Below are 16334 nucleotides of genomic sequence, written 5' to 3' on the forward strand. Positions count from 1 at the left end.
AGTACCCTAGGAGGACTCAGTGGATGAGGCTTGTGAGCGAAAACACCTACGCTATGCCCAGCTTGCTGCTGAAGCACAACATCGCGGCTGGAACGCTGAGGTCCGCCCAGTGGAGGTGATGGGGTGCAGAGGTTTTGTGGCAAGATCCACCACCAGACTGTTTGCAGACCTGGTAGTCAGAGGCCAAAACCCAGCGCTCAGCCATCAAAGCTGCATCGGAGGCAGCCGAAATAAGGAGCCAGTGGCTTTTTATGAGGAGGAAAGGGCCCTGCTGGGCCCCAAAGTAGCAAGCCAGGAGGTATGCGGTCAGCTTAGGCTTGACTCAGGGAAAAGGACGCCCCTGCCATACATAGTCCCATGAGAAGCCTGCCATTCAATAGGAAGGCGACTCTCATGACTAATTGGGAATGACGCAAGCTCAGGGCTGATCATCCTGTCGCTGGCCACCTTTGGCGAGGCCGAAACACCCCAAGAACCAAGGGAACACTACTGATGATGCGTCCCAAATTACAACCTAACCCCAGTTCCATTACACCCACCATTCATCACTCTCATCACTCTCATGTATGTGCCTGTACAAAGGAAATCTACATCTTATCCTGTGTTTTATAAACTGAGCAATAATGCAGCAGATGTGTCCTGATTTTTAACCACTCTCAAACTTGAAGTTTGCACTTTTTTATAACCAATCTACAAGCAATGTGTTGAGAGCATTTTAGATTTAAACACATAAAATGAAGTTGTTCATTGTATAAGTGAACTATTATTTTCATATATTGTGACATGTAATATGCAGTATATATACTAATCTATCATAATGTTATTTGTGCATTTGCTTAAAAGTGTTCACTATTGGTCAGAAATCTGTAATTGGAGGTCTAGGACGGTCCAAAAAAAGGCAAGTGGAGTTAAGCTACCACGGTACCATGTGGTGGATAGGCACAATAACTATGTAGTATCTAGTACCAAGTCTGAGTGATGAGTGACATCACTGGTAGTTTCTACTGACCAAGCTGTCCTGAGGCACAGGAATAATACATGTATTTTCTCATTCTCTTTTAAATTCTCCCAAGTCAATTCCAGTACACTTTGTGGTACGGGTGGGTTAGTAAGACTTATCTTCTGTTAATCATAGGACAGCTCTTTCTAAGCAGCAAATGTATTAAAGATAACCTATTTATCAGTTTAAATGTTCTAGTGTTACAGTAGAAATATTTGTTTTAGTCACATCCAATTTCAATTGTTTATCCTATATTCTGTAAGTTGAGCTGAAGAGACAGAGTGATATTTATTTTAACAATACATATCACTTATAGCCCCTTCAAATGGATTTTCTCCCGTATGAATCATCATATGTGTATTCAGCACATTAGGTTGATCAAAGCATTTTCCACAAATGGTACAACTATAGGGTTTTCCCCCTGTATGCGTTCTCAAGTGTCTTTTCAGGTCAACCATTTGAATAAAGCCTTTGTCACAATCTGGACATTTAAAGGGCTTTTCTCCTGTATGCGTCATCATGTGTTTGTTCAAATTTCCCTTTATACTAAAGGCTTTACCACAATCTGTACAAACAAATGGCTTTTCCCCTGTATGAGTCCTCATGTGTCTTTTCAGGTCAAGCATTTCAGCAAAGCCTTTGCCACAATCTGTACAATTAAAAGGCTTTTCCCCTGTATGTGTCTTGGTGTGTCTTTTCAGGTTACCCATTTCACTAAAGCCTTTGCCACAATATGCACAAGTTAAGGGCTTTTCCCCTGTATGCGTCATCATATGTTTATTCAAATTTCCCTTTATATTAAAACCTTTGCCACAATACATACAAATAAAAGGCTTTTCCGCTGTGTGCGTCATCAAGTGTGTGTTCATATTTCCCCTTCGATTAAAGCCTTTGCCACAATATGTGCATTTAAAGGGTTTTTCCCCTGTATGAATCACCATGTGTCTCTTTAGGCCAGACCTTAAACTAAAACATTTCCCACAAACTGCACAATTAAACGGCATTTCCTCTGTATGAGTCATTTGTGTGTTCAAATTTTGAATATAGCCTTTTCCATAATCTGTACTCATGGATAGAGTGTGTTTTGGAAATTCCAGGACTTGGGACAGCTTGTTGCTCAAAGACAATGTTTGTCCCGCCACATTTTGTGTCTTGTGTGATTCCAGTTTGTTTAAAGCTGACTGATCTTTCCTGGTCTCCCCCCACTCATCACTATCTTCAGTGTCATATTCAGAACAGTGTGAATAGAGAAGCTGGACATCACAATTTGGCTGTGATTCTCCACAGTCCTCTACATCCGCTTGTGTTTTCACATGTTCATTTGAGGTGCTGGCTACTACAGGCCATCCGTTTTCATCATCATCTTCCTGTTTCACTGCTAGTAATGTCAATGTTGAGGAATCACCCTCCTCAGGTGTTTTAAGTAGCTCCTCCTGTTGCTCTTTCATCTGTGAAGGCTCTGGTTCCTCCTGGACCAGACTGGAATTCCTCTCCTGCAGGTCCAGTGAAACATCTTCATACACAGGAGACAGTGGGAGATCTAGAAGGAGATATGATGTAACGTCAGCATATATCAACTTATGGTGCTTTCTGAATGGATCAGATTGATTCTCTTACTGATCAATTTGTTTTGTAACAATGTCCAGTGTTTATACACTTCCATATGATTCTATTATAAGCTTAATGCTTCGGTCTAGCTGTTTTGTGCTGTTTCGTGTTAGTTTTGTTGTATGAAGTGTCATATTCTTACATGACTAATGGCCGAAATAAACAAAATATATCCTTTACTTGCAAACGTAAGCAGCACCATCTGTAGGCTGTCACTAGACTACTTGCTAATGTTTACAGTCAGCATTGCGCACAACTTCACTACAATGTTGCACAGCCTTCATGCTTATAAATTTGACACAAGCCCGACATAAAAACGTAATTTATGACTTGTGTCAAAAACTTTGTCCGATCACCCCAACCGATTTTGATCAGCGGCCGATTGCTCAGTGCACCTCTACTGAAACACATATTATTCATAAAGGTGAACACACGTACATAAACTGACAAGCTCTATGGGAAGACTGTACAAGAGATTTACAAATGCTTCATCAACTTTACAGAAGTTGTCCCACACACACATGGGTTGACACTAGCGGTTGCCTCACCCATAAAACAAACATGGGCAAATTCTCCTTCTACAGCACTGCCACCCAGGTTTGGAATGGTCTAACCCCATCCCTCAAAAAATGCAGTTCGCTGGGCTCATTTAAAAGAGCCTTAAAAAAATCTCTTTTCAGGAGGCCAAAAGAGGAGGTAGTACCATTTTCCCGTTAGACAGCCGACCCCCCCCCCCCTGTTCTTGTACATATCTTTCCCCCCTTTTTTATTCCATTGGCTGTACATAGTGTTATATATATATATATATATATATATATATATATATATATATATATATATATATATATATATATGTATGTATGTATATATATATATATAATTTTTTTGCTGTTTTATTTTTTATTTCTTTGTGTAATGATATTCGAACTGTGGTGCCACTATATATGTCTATGAATTGAATACCAAGGCCCTCCTTGGAAACAAGTCCGCAAGGACTTTTATGAACGGACCTGTTAGACAAAGTATTTTAAATGTAAATGTGTTGTTTTACATTCTTTTGCCTAATAAAATATTCAATCAATCAATCAATGACTGCCCGTGGCAAGTAAATAAACTTTTGGAGTTTGCTTGCAGGTTGCCCGACGGGCAAGTGCGTTGAGTGGGGAAGCAATAGTCTTTAGTTTGCTATAAACACAACACGACATATCTATGTATAAACACTAGAACTTGGCTAGAGCACTCTCTCCCTCACTCTCCCCCCCCCCACACCCACCTACTTTATAGCAGAACACAACACAGCTTCACATTGAAGCAACCAGGTAGGATGAACACAGGAATGGACAGCAAACTTGTCAATTCCTCTTATGTCCCGTTAGTCAACTTTCTGCTTTTGGACAGTGATTGTTTCTCTTCTTCCTCCTAATTTGTAGGTTAAATGTTTAGCTAACTCAAACACGCAGGCTGCATAGCGTAGCTCACCAGCTGCAACCAATCAGTCCAGTATCAGCCCAGTTTATGCTCTGTTGTACGACTGTGGCAACAGTCATAATATATAGCTCTGAATATAGCTGATCTACAAGCTCACAATACGTGAGCGTTGATCTGTAACACTGACGCTGTTGTATACATTATGCTTAATAATGTGATTTGTTGGGCCCTTGTTCCTGCCCACCACCACCACGGAGGTTGTGGGTTCAAATCCACTGTGGTGCATGTGGCTTTATCAAGCGTTTACACCAGTGGTTTTCAACCTTTTTCGTGTCATTTGTACACTCGTTCCCAACTATCAATTTGGCTGGGGACCCCCTGGAACCCCCTCAAGGACCACTGGTGGTCCCCGGACCACTGGTTGAGAACAACTGGTTTACACGAACACAATGGCCCGTGGGGGGAGTGAAGGACCGAATTTAGCCAAACATCCTCTTGTCATCACAAACGTCATAACAAATTGACACAGGGAAGCACACATTGACAGGTGCTTGTGATTGGTGCGGGGTAATGAATCACTCCATCTGCCAATTGTGTGTCCCAAACATTTGTGCGTCCTAAAGGAAGTTTACATATATTCAGTCCTGCACTCATTTCCAGGCCCCTCGCCCGTACAGAAAGTCGTCCGTGTGCAGCTCGTGGAAAAGTGGAGATATTTGACTAAACACACGTCTGGCAGAACTTTCAAATTGATATGAAACTGGAGGACAATATCTGACTCCAAGTCTTAGGAATTAATTATTGGGTGAGTACAGACGGATCCTAGAGCACTTTTACGGCCGCGCAGATCGTCACTACACAGCGCGCCGTCCAGGGTGATCTATGACTGTGTATTTGGAATACATGAAATGTATGTAAGATCACAGACATTCTACAGCTACTGGGGACTCCCCAAACAAATCATGTGAGGACCCCCCTTGCCCTGGGGATCCCGACCCACGGGTTGTGTAGTTGACTGAACCAACCTGTTTTGTGTAATCTGATGTCAGGCTTTAAAACCACATCCAGGATTCTTTGTTGTTGCTCAATCTGTTGTTTGGAGCTGAAATCTTGATCCTCATATTCTGTTAGAATCCTTTCAACCACCACAAAGATCTCTTCAGCGGCCATGGAGAGACGCTCGTTGACAAAAGACTTCAGTGTTTGTAGTAAAGCCATGATTAGCAGAATTAACTCATTTACATTAAAAACAATCTGCACAGTTTAACGTTAGCTCTATTATCGTACCTCAAAAATGCAATGCGCTTCCCGGTCAGTGTTGCCAGATTGTGCGAGAGAAATAAGCAAGCAGGTCTACGAAAACAAGCCCAAAAGAAGCAACGGCTATTTGAAAATAAAAAGCCGACCTACATGCTTAACAAAAAAAGAAAAATATAAACTCGGAGATTTTTTTTTAACAACACAAATCTTGTATGGGGTGACAGGGGTCCCTATAGCTGGCACAACATCTTTTATTTTAATTCGAGGGCCCTTGACATGAAAATGTTTAAGAACCACTGGTTTTTAAACCATAGGAAACAATCCCAAATAAGCAGCTACACTTTAGAAAAAAAGCCCCCAAAACAGTAACCCGCAGGCCGCAACTACCAATATTTACAAGCAACTTTACAGAAAAATAATCCCAAAGTAGCTTATAATAAGCGGACATGGCAACCCTGTTCACGGTTCGTCGATGTCAGGTCAAAGCTGTCGACAACAATCGTGGAGGTGCTGCTGCCACCTGCTGGTGGCGAACGTTAGTCAAAAATAGCAGATATACAAGCCCACAACACGTTGAGACTTATAGAAGATCTGCTATTTTCAGTGTCCATCGTGGGTTTCTTTTTGTGCCAGTGATCCCTAACAATGGTTCTGTTTCCATTTTGGGTCACAGACCCAATAATAACAATGGATTAATAATGGCTTATTTTTTTAAGTTTGTTTGTATCCCGTGAGGGGGGGGCACGCACATTTATCTGACTTTGAGGAACATAGTGTGGATATTCTTGCAGATCAAATACAAGGCAAAAATGTCCCCGCAGAGAGAGGCGATGACGTTAATGGCGTCACATTGTCACGCCTGCTTTGTCTCGCCCCAAAACACGCTCGCCCCTAGCTGTAGAATACAACTCTGGTAGACATATTTATTATTCTGACGTTTTCAATCTACGAGAGTTGTAGGGTTCATCCCTCACGGTCCACGGACTTTCTGCACTATATCCCGTAGACACTCCAAAAACGCCCCAAATGTTCACTTTCTCTACGGGGTAGTAGTTTAATGTAATAATCCATATATTTCAATAAAGAAGTGTTTTAATGCCGTCTGTGGCCGATTCTGTCGGAAGTTCCCAACGGGCGGTAGTGACGCGCCCATCTGGTGAAACCCGGAATTACACTCAATGTAAACAGGAAGTAAACCAGGGTGAACAAATGGCGTTCGGCCACAGACGGCATTAAAACACTTCTTTATTGGAAGATATGGATCATTACATTAAACTACTATCCCGTAGAGAGAGTTAACAATTGGGGCGTAGCGGTAAGCACCGTTTTTTTCAATTTGTACATGTTTGGAGTGTCTACGGGGTATAGTGCTGTGTCCATGGGGGATGAACCCGGTGGCGACCGTGCCGAGGTCGTCAGATTTGCCCCGGGGCGAGCGTGATTTGGGGTGAGCGTTCTGGTATTCAGAATACGTCAGTCAGTGTTATAAACGTAATCAGCTGCACGGTTAGCAGTAAAGTTAGCACATAGCTGGCTTTATTTGTTATCTGTCATACACATGATTAAACATGGCTTTACTACGAACACTAAAGTCCTTTGTCAACGAGCGACTCTCTACAGCCGCTGAAGAGATATTAGTGGAGGTTGAAAGAATTATAATAGAATATGAGGATCAAGCTTTCAGCTCCAAACAACAACAACAACTACAAAGCATCCTGGGTGTGGGTTTAAAACCAGACATCAAATTCCACATAGCAGGTTGGTACCATCACTACAATGTAACTTATTATCATAACACCAGCAACTCCGTCCTCCTGTCTTCATTACGGTGTGTTTTGTAAACAATGAAGCGGAGTCGATTAAAGGGTAACCAAGTGGGCACCAAGGAACAGTGGGCACCTCAATGTTAAATTGGCTAACATTGAGGTACCCACTAAATGTAAAACATATATATATATATATGGAAAGTGGTCTCAAGTAATGTAAAGTGTGCATGATTAGAACATACTTGAACACAGGCCAAATATTTCTACAATAGGCTCTATGCGCAGCAGCCATATTGGAAATAAATTGGGCCTCTTTTTACTTCCTTCACAGGTGTTACCAATGATACTAATGAAGGCTCTGTTCCATTCTGGTCAAACAGAGTCAGGGTGCTGATACTGTACTATGCTGGCTCACTAAACACTCTGCTACACCAGTGGGTCTAAGTGTGGTCCAGGGACCCTCTGGTTCCTTGAGGGGGTTCCAGATGGCCTCTTACAGGTTCCATTTGTGCACTCTCAGAGTTATGGGGGTCCTTGACATTAAAAGGTTTGAGAACTGTGCTACACACAATGGAACAGGGCCTTCATTAGAATCATTGGTAACACCTGTGAAGGAAGTAAGGAGGAGGCCCAATTTCTATCCAATATGGCTGCTGTGAAGGAAGTATGAAGGAGGCCCAATTACTTTCCAATATGGCTGCTGTGCATAGAGCCTAGCAAGCTACAAAACCTGTGTAGCCAGTCATTTTGGGCATAAACAATAATTTGAAGGGTACATTTAAGTCTGATGATGATGTACCGTGCATGTTCAAATCATGTATACTTTACTTTACATTACTTTAGACCAAATTTTCCAAATTCTTAATCTTTTTACATTTTGGGGAAAAAATAGGCAATTTAACATTGAAGTGTCCACTCTTCCTTTGTTGTGTATATGAACGATATGCAATGCATACTGTAGCCTATATACACTGTGCAGAGTGGGCCTGTGCATATGATTGATTGATTGATGTACTTTATTTAGTAAGACATGAGAACAACAGTACATGGAAGTACAAATTCACAATACGAGGTCTACTAAACTGGAAAACTCATTAAGCACTGAGCTTGTTTCAAATGAGTTCCCCACGCACACAAATCATGATGACATATAAGAGACAGACAGATATACACACTGCTATAGAATGTCATACAATCAGTTTACAGGTTACTAGTATGAAGAGTGAAAAATATGTACAAAAGAAGAAAGAGAGGGTGGGTAGGGGGGGGGGGGTAGGTTAGGACTTGGACAGGGGCCATCTTTCAATTGCAGCCTCCTGAAGGTGTAACTTTAAGGCAGTTTTGAAAGTGAGTAGGGTTTTACACTCCTTTACTCCTTTTGGTAGGGCATTCCACATTTTTGATGAATAGCATGAGAACGAGTTTGATTTGTGGAGCTGCCTCTGGTGTTATGATCATGGACTTGATTAACATTTTGGAAGTATTTTGACAAATACAAGGGGATCCCAATGTTGTGGTGTATCTTGAAGACCAGGCCCATAGCAAGTTGCTGTACTCTGTCCTCAACCCTAAGCCATCCAACCCTAGCAAAATGAGCATGGGTTAGATGGGTTTTGTGATTGAGGCCAAGAAGTAGCCTTACAAGTTTGTTTTGGGATGTTTGGAGCCTTGTTTTTAAGGCATTGGAGGTGTTGTGATACCATGAAGTAGCAGTATAGTGGCTCAGAATCTGTCTGTGATCTTACATACATTTCATGTATTTCAAATTCACAGCCATAGATCGGTCCTATCTGCGCCTGGTTAGCACAGTGATCTGCGCGGCAGAAAAGTGCCCTAAGCTGCGCCTGTACTCGCCCAATAATTAATTCCTACTTAATTCCTACTAATTCCTGACTTGGAGTCAGATATTGTCCTCTAGTTTCATATCCATTTGAAAGTTTTGCCAGATAATGTGTGTTTGATTAATTCTGTCCTTCACTCAAGTCGGGCCCCTCGCCCGTACAGAATGTTGTCCGTGTGCAGCTTGTGGAAAAGTGGCGATATTTTACTGAACACACGCAGAACTTTCAAATGGATATGAAACTGGAGGATAACATCTGAGTCCAAGTCTTAGGAATTAATTATTGGTCGAGTACAGGCGCAGCTTAGAGCACTTTTCTGCCGCGCAGATCACTGTGCTAACTAGGCGGCAGGCGCAGATAGGACCGCTCTATGGCTGTGTATTTGAAATACATGAAATGTATGTAAGATCACAGACATTCTAGGGCTACCTGATGACCAAAACCCCTTTCACTGTTTGACAAAATGGCATGTTTTTTAACTGATTCAAATATGATATAGGAATAGATCTAATGCAATCAGATGGTACTTGTGGTTGCTCTCTGCTGGTAACCTTATCTCCTCTCATTTCTTTCCTCTTCTTATTGTGCTTAAAGCTGTTTTGCCTGAACAGCGGGAGGCCCCTGGAGTGACGCAGTGTCCCAGTCTGATCCAGGAGGAACCAGAGTGTTCGCCGGTTAAAGAGGAACAGGAGGAGCTTCTAATACCAGAGGAGGCTGATGGGTTGACAGTGACACTGACATTACTAGCAGTGAAACGTGAAGATGATGATGATGAAAACGTAGAGACGGAGCCTCTAGCCAGCGCCTCAAATGAACACATGAAAACACAAGCCGATGTAGAGGACTGTGGAGCATCACAAACAAGTCGTGGTGTCCAGCTCCTCTCCTCACACTGCTCTGAATCTCCCATGGAAGACGGCGATGACAGGGAGGAGACCAAGGAAGCTCGGTCAACACTGACATTACGTGATAGGAAGGCAAGGGGCGACGATTCTGTTTCAGGTAAGAAGAACAATCACTTTATCAGTACTAATCGAAAATAGTGGCAGGGACGTGCACAGATAGACTCTAGGTGGTACTAGAGCAACTGCCCTTTGCCCTCTTGACCAGAAGTGCCCTTTTGAAAAAAAGTTTACAGCAGGGGTCTTCAACAGGGGGTCCGGGACCCCTAGGGGGTCCTCAGAGTTACTATAGGGGGTCCGCCAAATCTTTATGTGATATGATTTTTCTTTTTACCATAACCACTCGAAACCTAGCATCCCTTTTCTGAGGAGAACTTTAGCCAAAAATAGCAGATCTACAAGCCGACAGCGCCTCGCGCTGATACGATATTTGGCTCACAACTTCGATACGATTTTGATACGATACGATACGCACTTTTTTTATTATGAAAATATATGGGGGTGTAAAAAAGTAAATGCAAACAAATAATTCTGTTTTTGCATTATTCAGACATGCAAACTTGTAGCTTTTCAGCTACAATAGCCGTTTTCAATCCAAATAGGGCAATAGTGTGACACCTGACCCCAAAAAAAAAAAACATGTTGTCACCCTTTTCACCTCGGGGCTGTTTGCATGCCTGATTATAATGATTGTAAAAAAAAAAAAAGTAAAAAAAAAAAAAAAATTTTTTTTTTCAAAACGATATTTTTTTTTTCCAAAACGATACATATCGTCACGAAAACGTATCGCGATATATCGTGGGACGATATATCGGCACACCCCTACACGCCACTGAATAGTGGTGATCTTTATTGTCAAAAATGCATATACTGTACAGTTGGAGGCTACTCAGATTGTCGTTTTTCCTTTGCCAATTCACGCGTGTCCTGCGTGACTTGTGTGATTTCCACTCTGTGCCACTAGGGGCAGCAGCGGTCTACTGCCTTATTGCTCTTTGCACACACAGACAGCAAGAATATTTTAGTTACTATTTACTGCATCCTCTCCAAACTGTACAGTTTTTAGTTTAGTTTAGTTTATAGCACATTGTTATAACAAATATAGAAACAACACATGACGAGGCACAACAGCAGCTGTGAGTGGCTTTCATCAGAAAGTTTAAATATAAAAACATCGAAATTAAACAAATATCTATAGCTCAGCATCAGATAGTCTCAGTTATCTTGGCATATGCTTAATTTTTTTGATGATCGGATCACCTGTGTAAGGTTTATCCACAGATATATATTGTGAAAATAGTCAGAAAATATATAAATACATATTTATTATTATTATTATTATAGTCAAAATTATTATAATTATTAGTTAAACAAACTCAAATGACTAAAGAACACTCGGTGATCAATCACCATGGGACGATCATTTCATACTTTTACTCAAGTAGCCTACAAAAAACATCGCTGTTGCCATGTAAAAATGACAAGTTGCTTTGGGCTTCTTTGTGTCTGTGTGCTTTGCTCAGGTCAGAAACGCTCTGCTTGTACTTTCTGTGCTTTTTGCAAACTGTTAATATTCAATCAAACAATCTGTGTGTGTACTTATGCCGTTTCTATCAAGGCAGGCTATTTGTTCAGATGCAATTTCAACACGGCTATTAAATAGGCAAAATAGCCGATCTACAAGCTCACAACGAGTCGCGATGCGACGCTATTTTCTAACATTTTAGTACTTTTACTTTTGGTAGGCCTACTTTAAGTACATTTTGATACCAATACTTTTGTACTTTTACTCAAGTAAATGTTTAATTCTGGACTTTTACTAGGCTACTTCTACATTATTATTCAACGTTTGATTGGGTGGACTCATTTTGCTCAAACTCCAATTTAAAAAGTTTCCAAATCTATGAACAAGTTTCCAAATGTGTGTATATATATATATATATATTTAGATTAAGAGCCTATTATTATTATTATATATAATTACATTATAATGGTAATCATTTTCTATCTACTGAATGGAGACATGGACCCATCCACTCCCATGCTGCTGCCCAAGCGCCAGAAGGCTGCCCAGACAGGTGAACTTGGAATCGGTCTTTCGATGCCAAAGAGAGAGAGAGCTGCCCAGGTGGTCGAGCCTGGACCATCCACGCTGACGCTCAAGCGCCGAGCTACCCCTACCCCGACGGGTGAAACTGGAATCGGTCCTTCGATGCCAAAGAGAGAGAGAGCTGCCCAGCTTCCCGCCGGACCTCCCAAGCCTGAACAATTCCTTCGGCTGGGCAATCAATGTCCAGACATCGACATTAGAGAATTCACAGAAAGTGACATTTTGTGCATTGCTAGAAAAGCCCATAACAATGCTGGCACCTTTGGCAAACTAATATTTCAGTATGCCGTGCCTGTACACACATATAGGAGATGGTCCGGGACGGTAAACTGGGATGGCTCCAGGGACAAAATGGAACTTCCACAGAACCTAAAGAAGTTCATTCTTAGGGAGGTTGCGAGGGAATTTCCCGGCGCCCAGAAAGCAAATATAAAGGAAGTTATTAATAAGGTTAACGAGTACCTCCGTACAGAGAGAACAAAGCGATTACTTCCGCTGGATAATCAATGTCCGGACATCGACATTAGAGAATTCACAGAAAGTGACATTTTGGGCATTGCTAGAAAATCCCATAACAATGCTGGCACCTTTGCCAAACTAATATTTAAGTATGCCGTGTCTGCACAGACATATAGGAGCTGGACCGGGACGGTAAACTGGGATGGCTCCAGGGAGAAAATGGAACTTCCACAGAACCTAAAGAAGTTCATTCTTAGGGAGGTTAGGAGGCAATTTCCCGGCGTCCAGGATGAAAATATAAGGAAAGTTATTGATAAGGTTAATGAGTACCTCCGTACAGAGAGAACAAAGCACAGCAAGAGAACCTATAAAGTTATTTGATACTGTTTTTTATGATATCCATCATGTCCCTTTTGTTATGTACAGTACATTAGATGCTAAAGATACTGTTGCATCTTTTTTTATTTTTTTATTGTGGGCTTGAACAGGCAAATTAAATGCATACTTTTTTAATGTAGTTGCTTGTGTGGGAGGATTTTATTAGACAAATAAATGTAAACAGCACAATTACATTTATAATACTTTGAGGTCTAAAAGGTCCGTCCAAAAAAGTCCTTGCGGTCTTGTTTCCATTGAGGTGATCTTGTTGATTTTGTTGACACTGTTGTGTGTTCTGTGAAATGTGTGTTTCAAAAATAAAAGTTTCAATTGCCCAATGTGTTTTTTTCATTGTCTCCGCCAGGAGACTATGTTTTCACTTTCCCCCCCCCCCCCCTCGGCCAAGCTAACATTGGTCAAGCCTCACGTGACACGTGACAATACGTTGAAAGAGTGTGCTCTGATTGGCTAGTGAGACGCATGACGTATAGTGGCCTATAAATAGATGTGGGTCTCTTTCAAAGTGAGGTAAGACAGGAGTAATCACGAAATGGCTGAGAAATGGCGGAGTAACACTTAAGACAGGATTAATCAGGAACAGTACTGGCGGAGACCTGTGCTCCGAGGAGCACATTTTCTAGTTATTATTATAATTATATATATATATATATATATATATATATATATATATATATATATATATATATATATATATATATATATATATATATATATATATATATATATATATATGTGTAGTGAAAATAGCCGCTCTACAAGCTCACAAAGTAAAATAAAATTATATAACTACACTGGACAACATACTGCATACCATTGGAATGGACCAGTAGTCTACTGGAAGCGAGTCCCTTGTGAAAACTTGTGAAATGGGAAAATAGCCGATCTGCACGCTCTTCGGCTGCAAGCTTTTGGGTGTAGGGAAATTGTTCCCTTTTCTCTCCCCCAGGGCAGGTTACAGTAGCTTAGACCCCGTGGTGGAGATGTGTCATTGTTACAGTTTGGGGGTAATGGGATCATTTGCATCCTTTGCGTCACTATGTCAACTCGAATGCTACTGAACAGGGATAAATTAAAGTAGTGAAAATAGCCTACAAGCTCACAAAATGTTGCATCGTGATGCTTTGCGAGCTTGTAGATCTGCAATTTATTTGTGCCTTTTGTTATTTGTATATGCTCTGTCATTTTATCCTGACTGGGATTTGGGAATGGCTGCTCTACCAGACTTAAAAAATGCTTTTAAAAACTACCCCCTCTAACCACTGACCGTAGCCTTATAGCTTTGCTATCTTTATGCAAGTTTGAGTGATGTAGAGACACTCAAACACTCTAATTACAGTGTGTTTTGTATTTGTGCTATAATGAGCAAGATAGAAAACAGAGAGAATATGTCTGAACAGGCATGAGTTGTTGTTGTCTATATGTGCAGAGCACTGAATATACCCTTTACTGTTTAATATTTTGAAATAATATTACTCCTAAATTAAAGGTTAAAATGAAAAAGAAAAAAAAGTCAATACAAATGATGTCTTAAAATGTGAATTCCAGGGCATCTTCTTTTGAACCGGGAGCAGATTCATTATTTGGAGGAAGGGCAGTTAACTGTACTTAACAGGCCACACACCCCATGTATTTGCATTCAGGGCCATTCATATTCATTTGCATTGCTCCACTCTGCTGTGATTTTTGGGTTTCACTTTTAAGCAACCATGGCTGAGTGTGATTGTTTTTGTCTAATGGTGTGAATGGTTGATCTAACCATCTAGTGATTTTAGTCGATCAAAAAGATAACGCTACCCACCTCCCGTTAAAGAGCAAAGAGCAAATGATGTCTAAAGTAGAATCCAGGAAATGCAAAAGTATCCAACTATATCATTACTTATGGTCCACCAGTGTTCGCCTTTCCCAACCTGAAGCTGTCTCTTTGGATTATGTGAATGATGTTGACCAGAAACACAGCAATAGTAAACACAAGTAACAGCATACCACTCAGGACATCTTTAAAATAATATGTAATACTATCCCCCATGTGGATATTTATATAGAGTGAGTGTCAGACATGGCATTTGCTTCAGATATTCAGATATTTTCACAAATCCAAACAGAGGCCTGTAATCACTTACATCACTTAAACAATAGCTCACTACTCATTGCAATATGACACAATGCAACTTGTAGATATGCTATTTTTTTATAGGGATGGCAAGCAACTAAATAAGTGTCTATCCCTGTACAACATGGTCTATGCTGGCCTCCTAGTCCTTAATCATTAAATGTAAGGATGCAAGTGTTGATGGTAATCAAATAAATGGTGTACGTTCAATCTCAATCACCAGGTATGTATATATATATATATAAATGTAATTTAAAGGCAAGGCAAGTTTGTTTGTATTGCACACTTCAACAAGACCATTCAATATGCTTTACATGAAACATTAAGCATTAAAACATTGATACACAGAATTAAGAGAGTGCAAAATAAGCACATTGTAAAAAGATGTTTGAATTCAATGAAAGAATACAGCCAGCGGCAAACAGAAAGGTATTTATCTTTCGTCTTAAAGAACTGAGAATCATAGCAGACAAATCAGGAATTCTGATTCTGGGGACAATAATAAGTCAAAAGAAAATAGCCGATCTACAAGCTCACAATATGTCACAACGTGGCACATTGTGGGCTTGTGGATCTGCAATTCCGGGCTAATGTGTCCCTCACAATAGGGTTGTGCTAGGGTTCTAGTGGTTAATTAACTGCACCAGTTGACACCCCAAGGTCCTGTTCGCTCATTGGCAAATAGATGTGTGAAAAATACCCACATCTATTTGCATACACAGCTATTTCATCAGTGGTTGACCCAAGTTACTCTGATTCATTAGTTGAGTGGGCGTGACACCTTATCATTGATTGGTATGTAGCTTTGCTATTCAGATGTAATTCAGTCAGACAATCAGCAGATAAAAGTGATGACTCATTGTCATTAAAGATGCATTTGTCATTGTTTTGTCTGCATGTAATGATGGTGGCTCATTTGCAATTGCTTGGTCTATAGTTTTACCATTGAGTTTCACAGAATGATGGGTCATCATCGTTGTAGTCCTATTGGTTGCAGTACCACACATTACAATAATGTCCCCATACACATGGCATGGCAAACAAGTGGAGTTATTTTAACCTTGTAATAACTCTCCATAAATCAAACCTGAATTGAAATCTTAACTGTACTTGCTTGAGCCCATGTACTCAAGGTCATTTACAAGTAGCTGTAGTAGACGCCACATTTGATCGATGGATATTAAATCACATATCAGTGAAAATGTCAGATCTAAAAACTCACAGCTTGTGTGAGCTTTTAGATCTACTATTTCACTACTTTTGTATCATTTAAATGTGGATACAGAAGGTTCCTGCCCGACAGCAACTATATTCTTGTTCAATAATCAACAAGCTCACAAGGTATGTTGCAGTGCAGCGCATTGTGAGCTTGTCGATCTGCTATTTTCTGTGAAAGCCTTCCCCAGGACGCTGGGGTTTTAAGTGGTTAAAACAATAATGTAAATAGGTTG

The 16334-nt window shown here is 40.7% G+C and overlaps 1 protein-coding gene across 2 annotated transcripts in view; it reads left to right on the forward strand.

The window, feature by feature from the left end:
* The first annotated feature begins 6808 nt into the window (after positions 1-6808).
* Positions 6809-16334, forward strand: part of LOC311052014 (uncharacterized protein) — a 29778-nt gene continuing 20252 nt past the window's right edge. The window contains exons 1-3 of one of the 2 annotated variants that reach the window (XM_084066771.1): positions 6809-7054; positions 9498-9905; positions 11827-13005. In XM_084066771.1, the coding sequence (XP_083922897.1) occupies positions 6865-7054; positions 9498-9905; positions 11827-12755 (1527 nt within the window). In that variant the 5' untranslated portion in view covers positions 6809-6864 and the 3' untranslated portion in view covers positions 12756-13005. Of the gene's footprint in view, positions 7055-9497; positions 9906-11826; positions 13006-16334 lie in introns of those variants that run through there. The other variant, XM_084066772.1, reaches the window with a different exon arrangement.

The sequence above is a fragment of the Gymnoscopelus microlampas genome, assembly GCF_963454915.1.
Source record: "Gymnoscopelus microlampas genome assembly, chromosome: 9".
Lineage (NCBI taxonomy): Eukaryota > Metazoa > Chordata > Actinopteri > Myctophiformes > Myctophidae > Gymnoscopelus > Gymnoscopelus microlampas.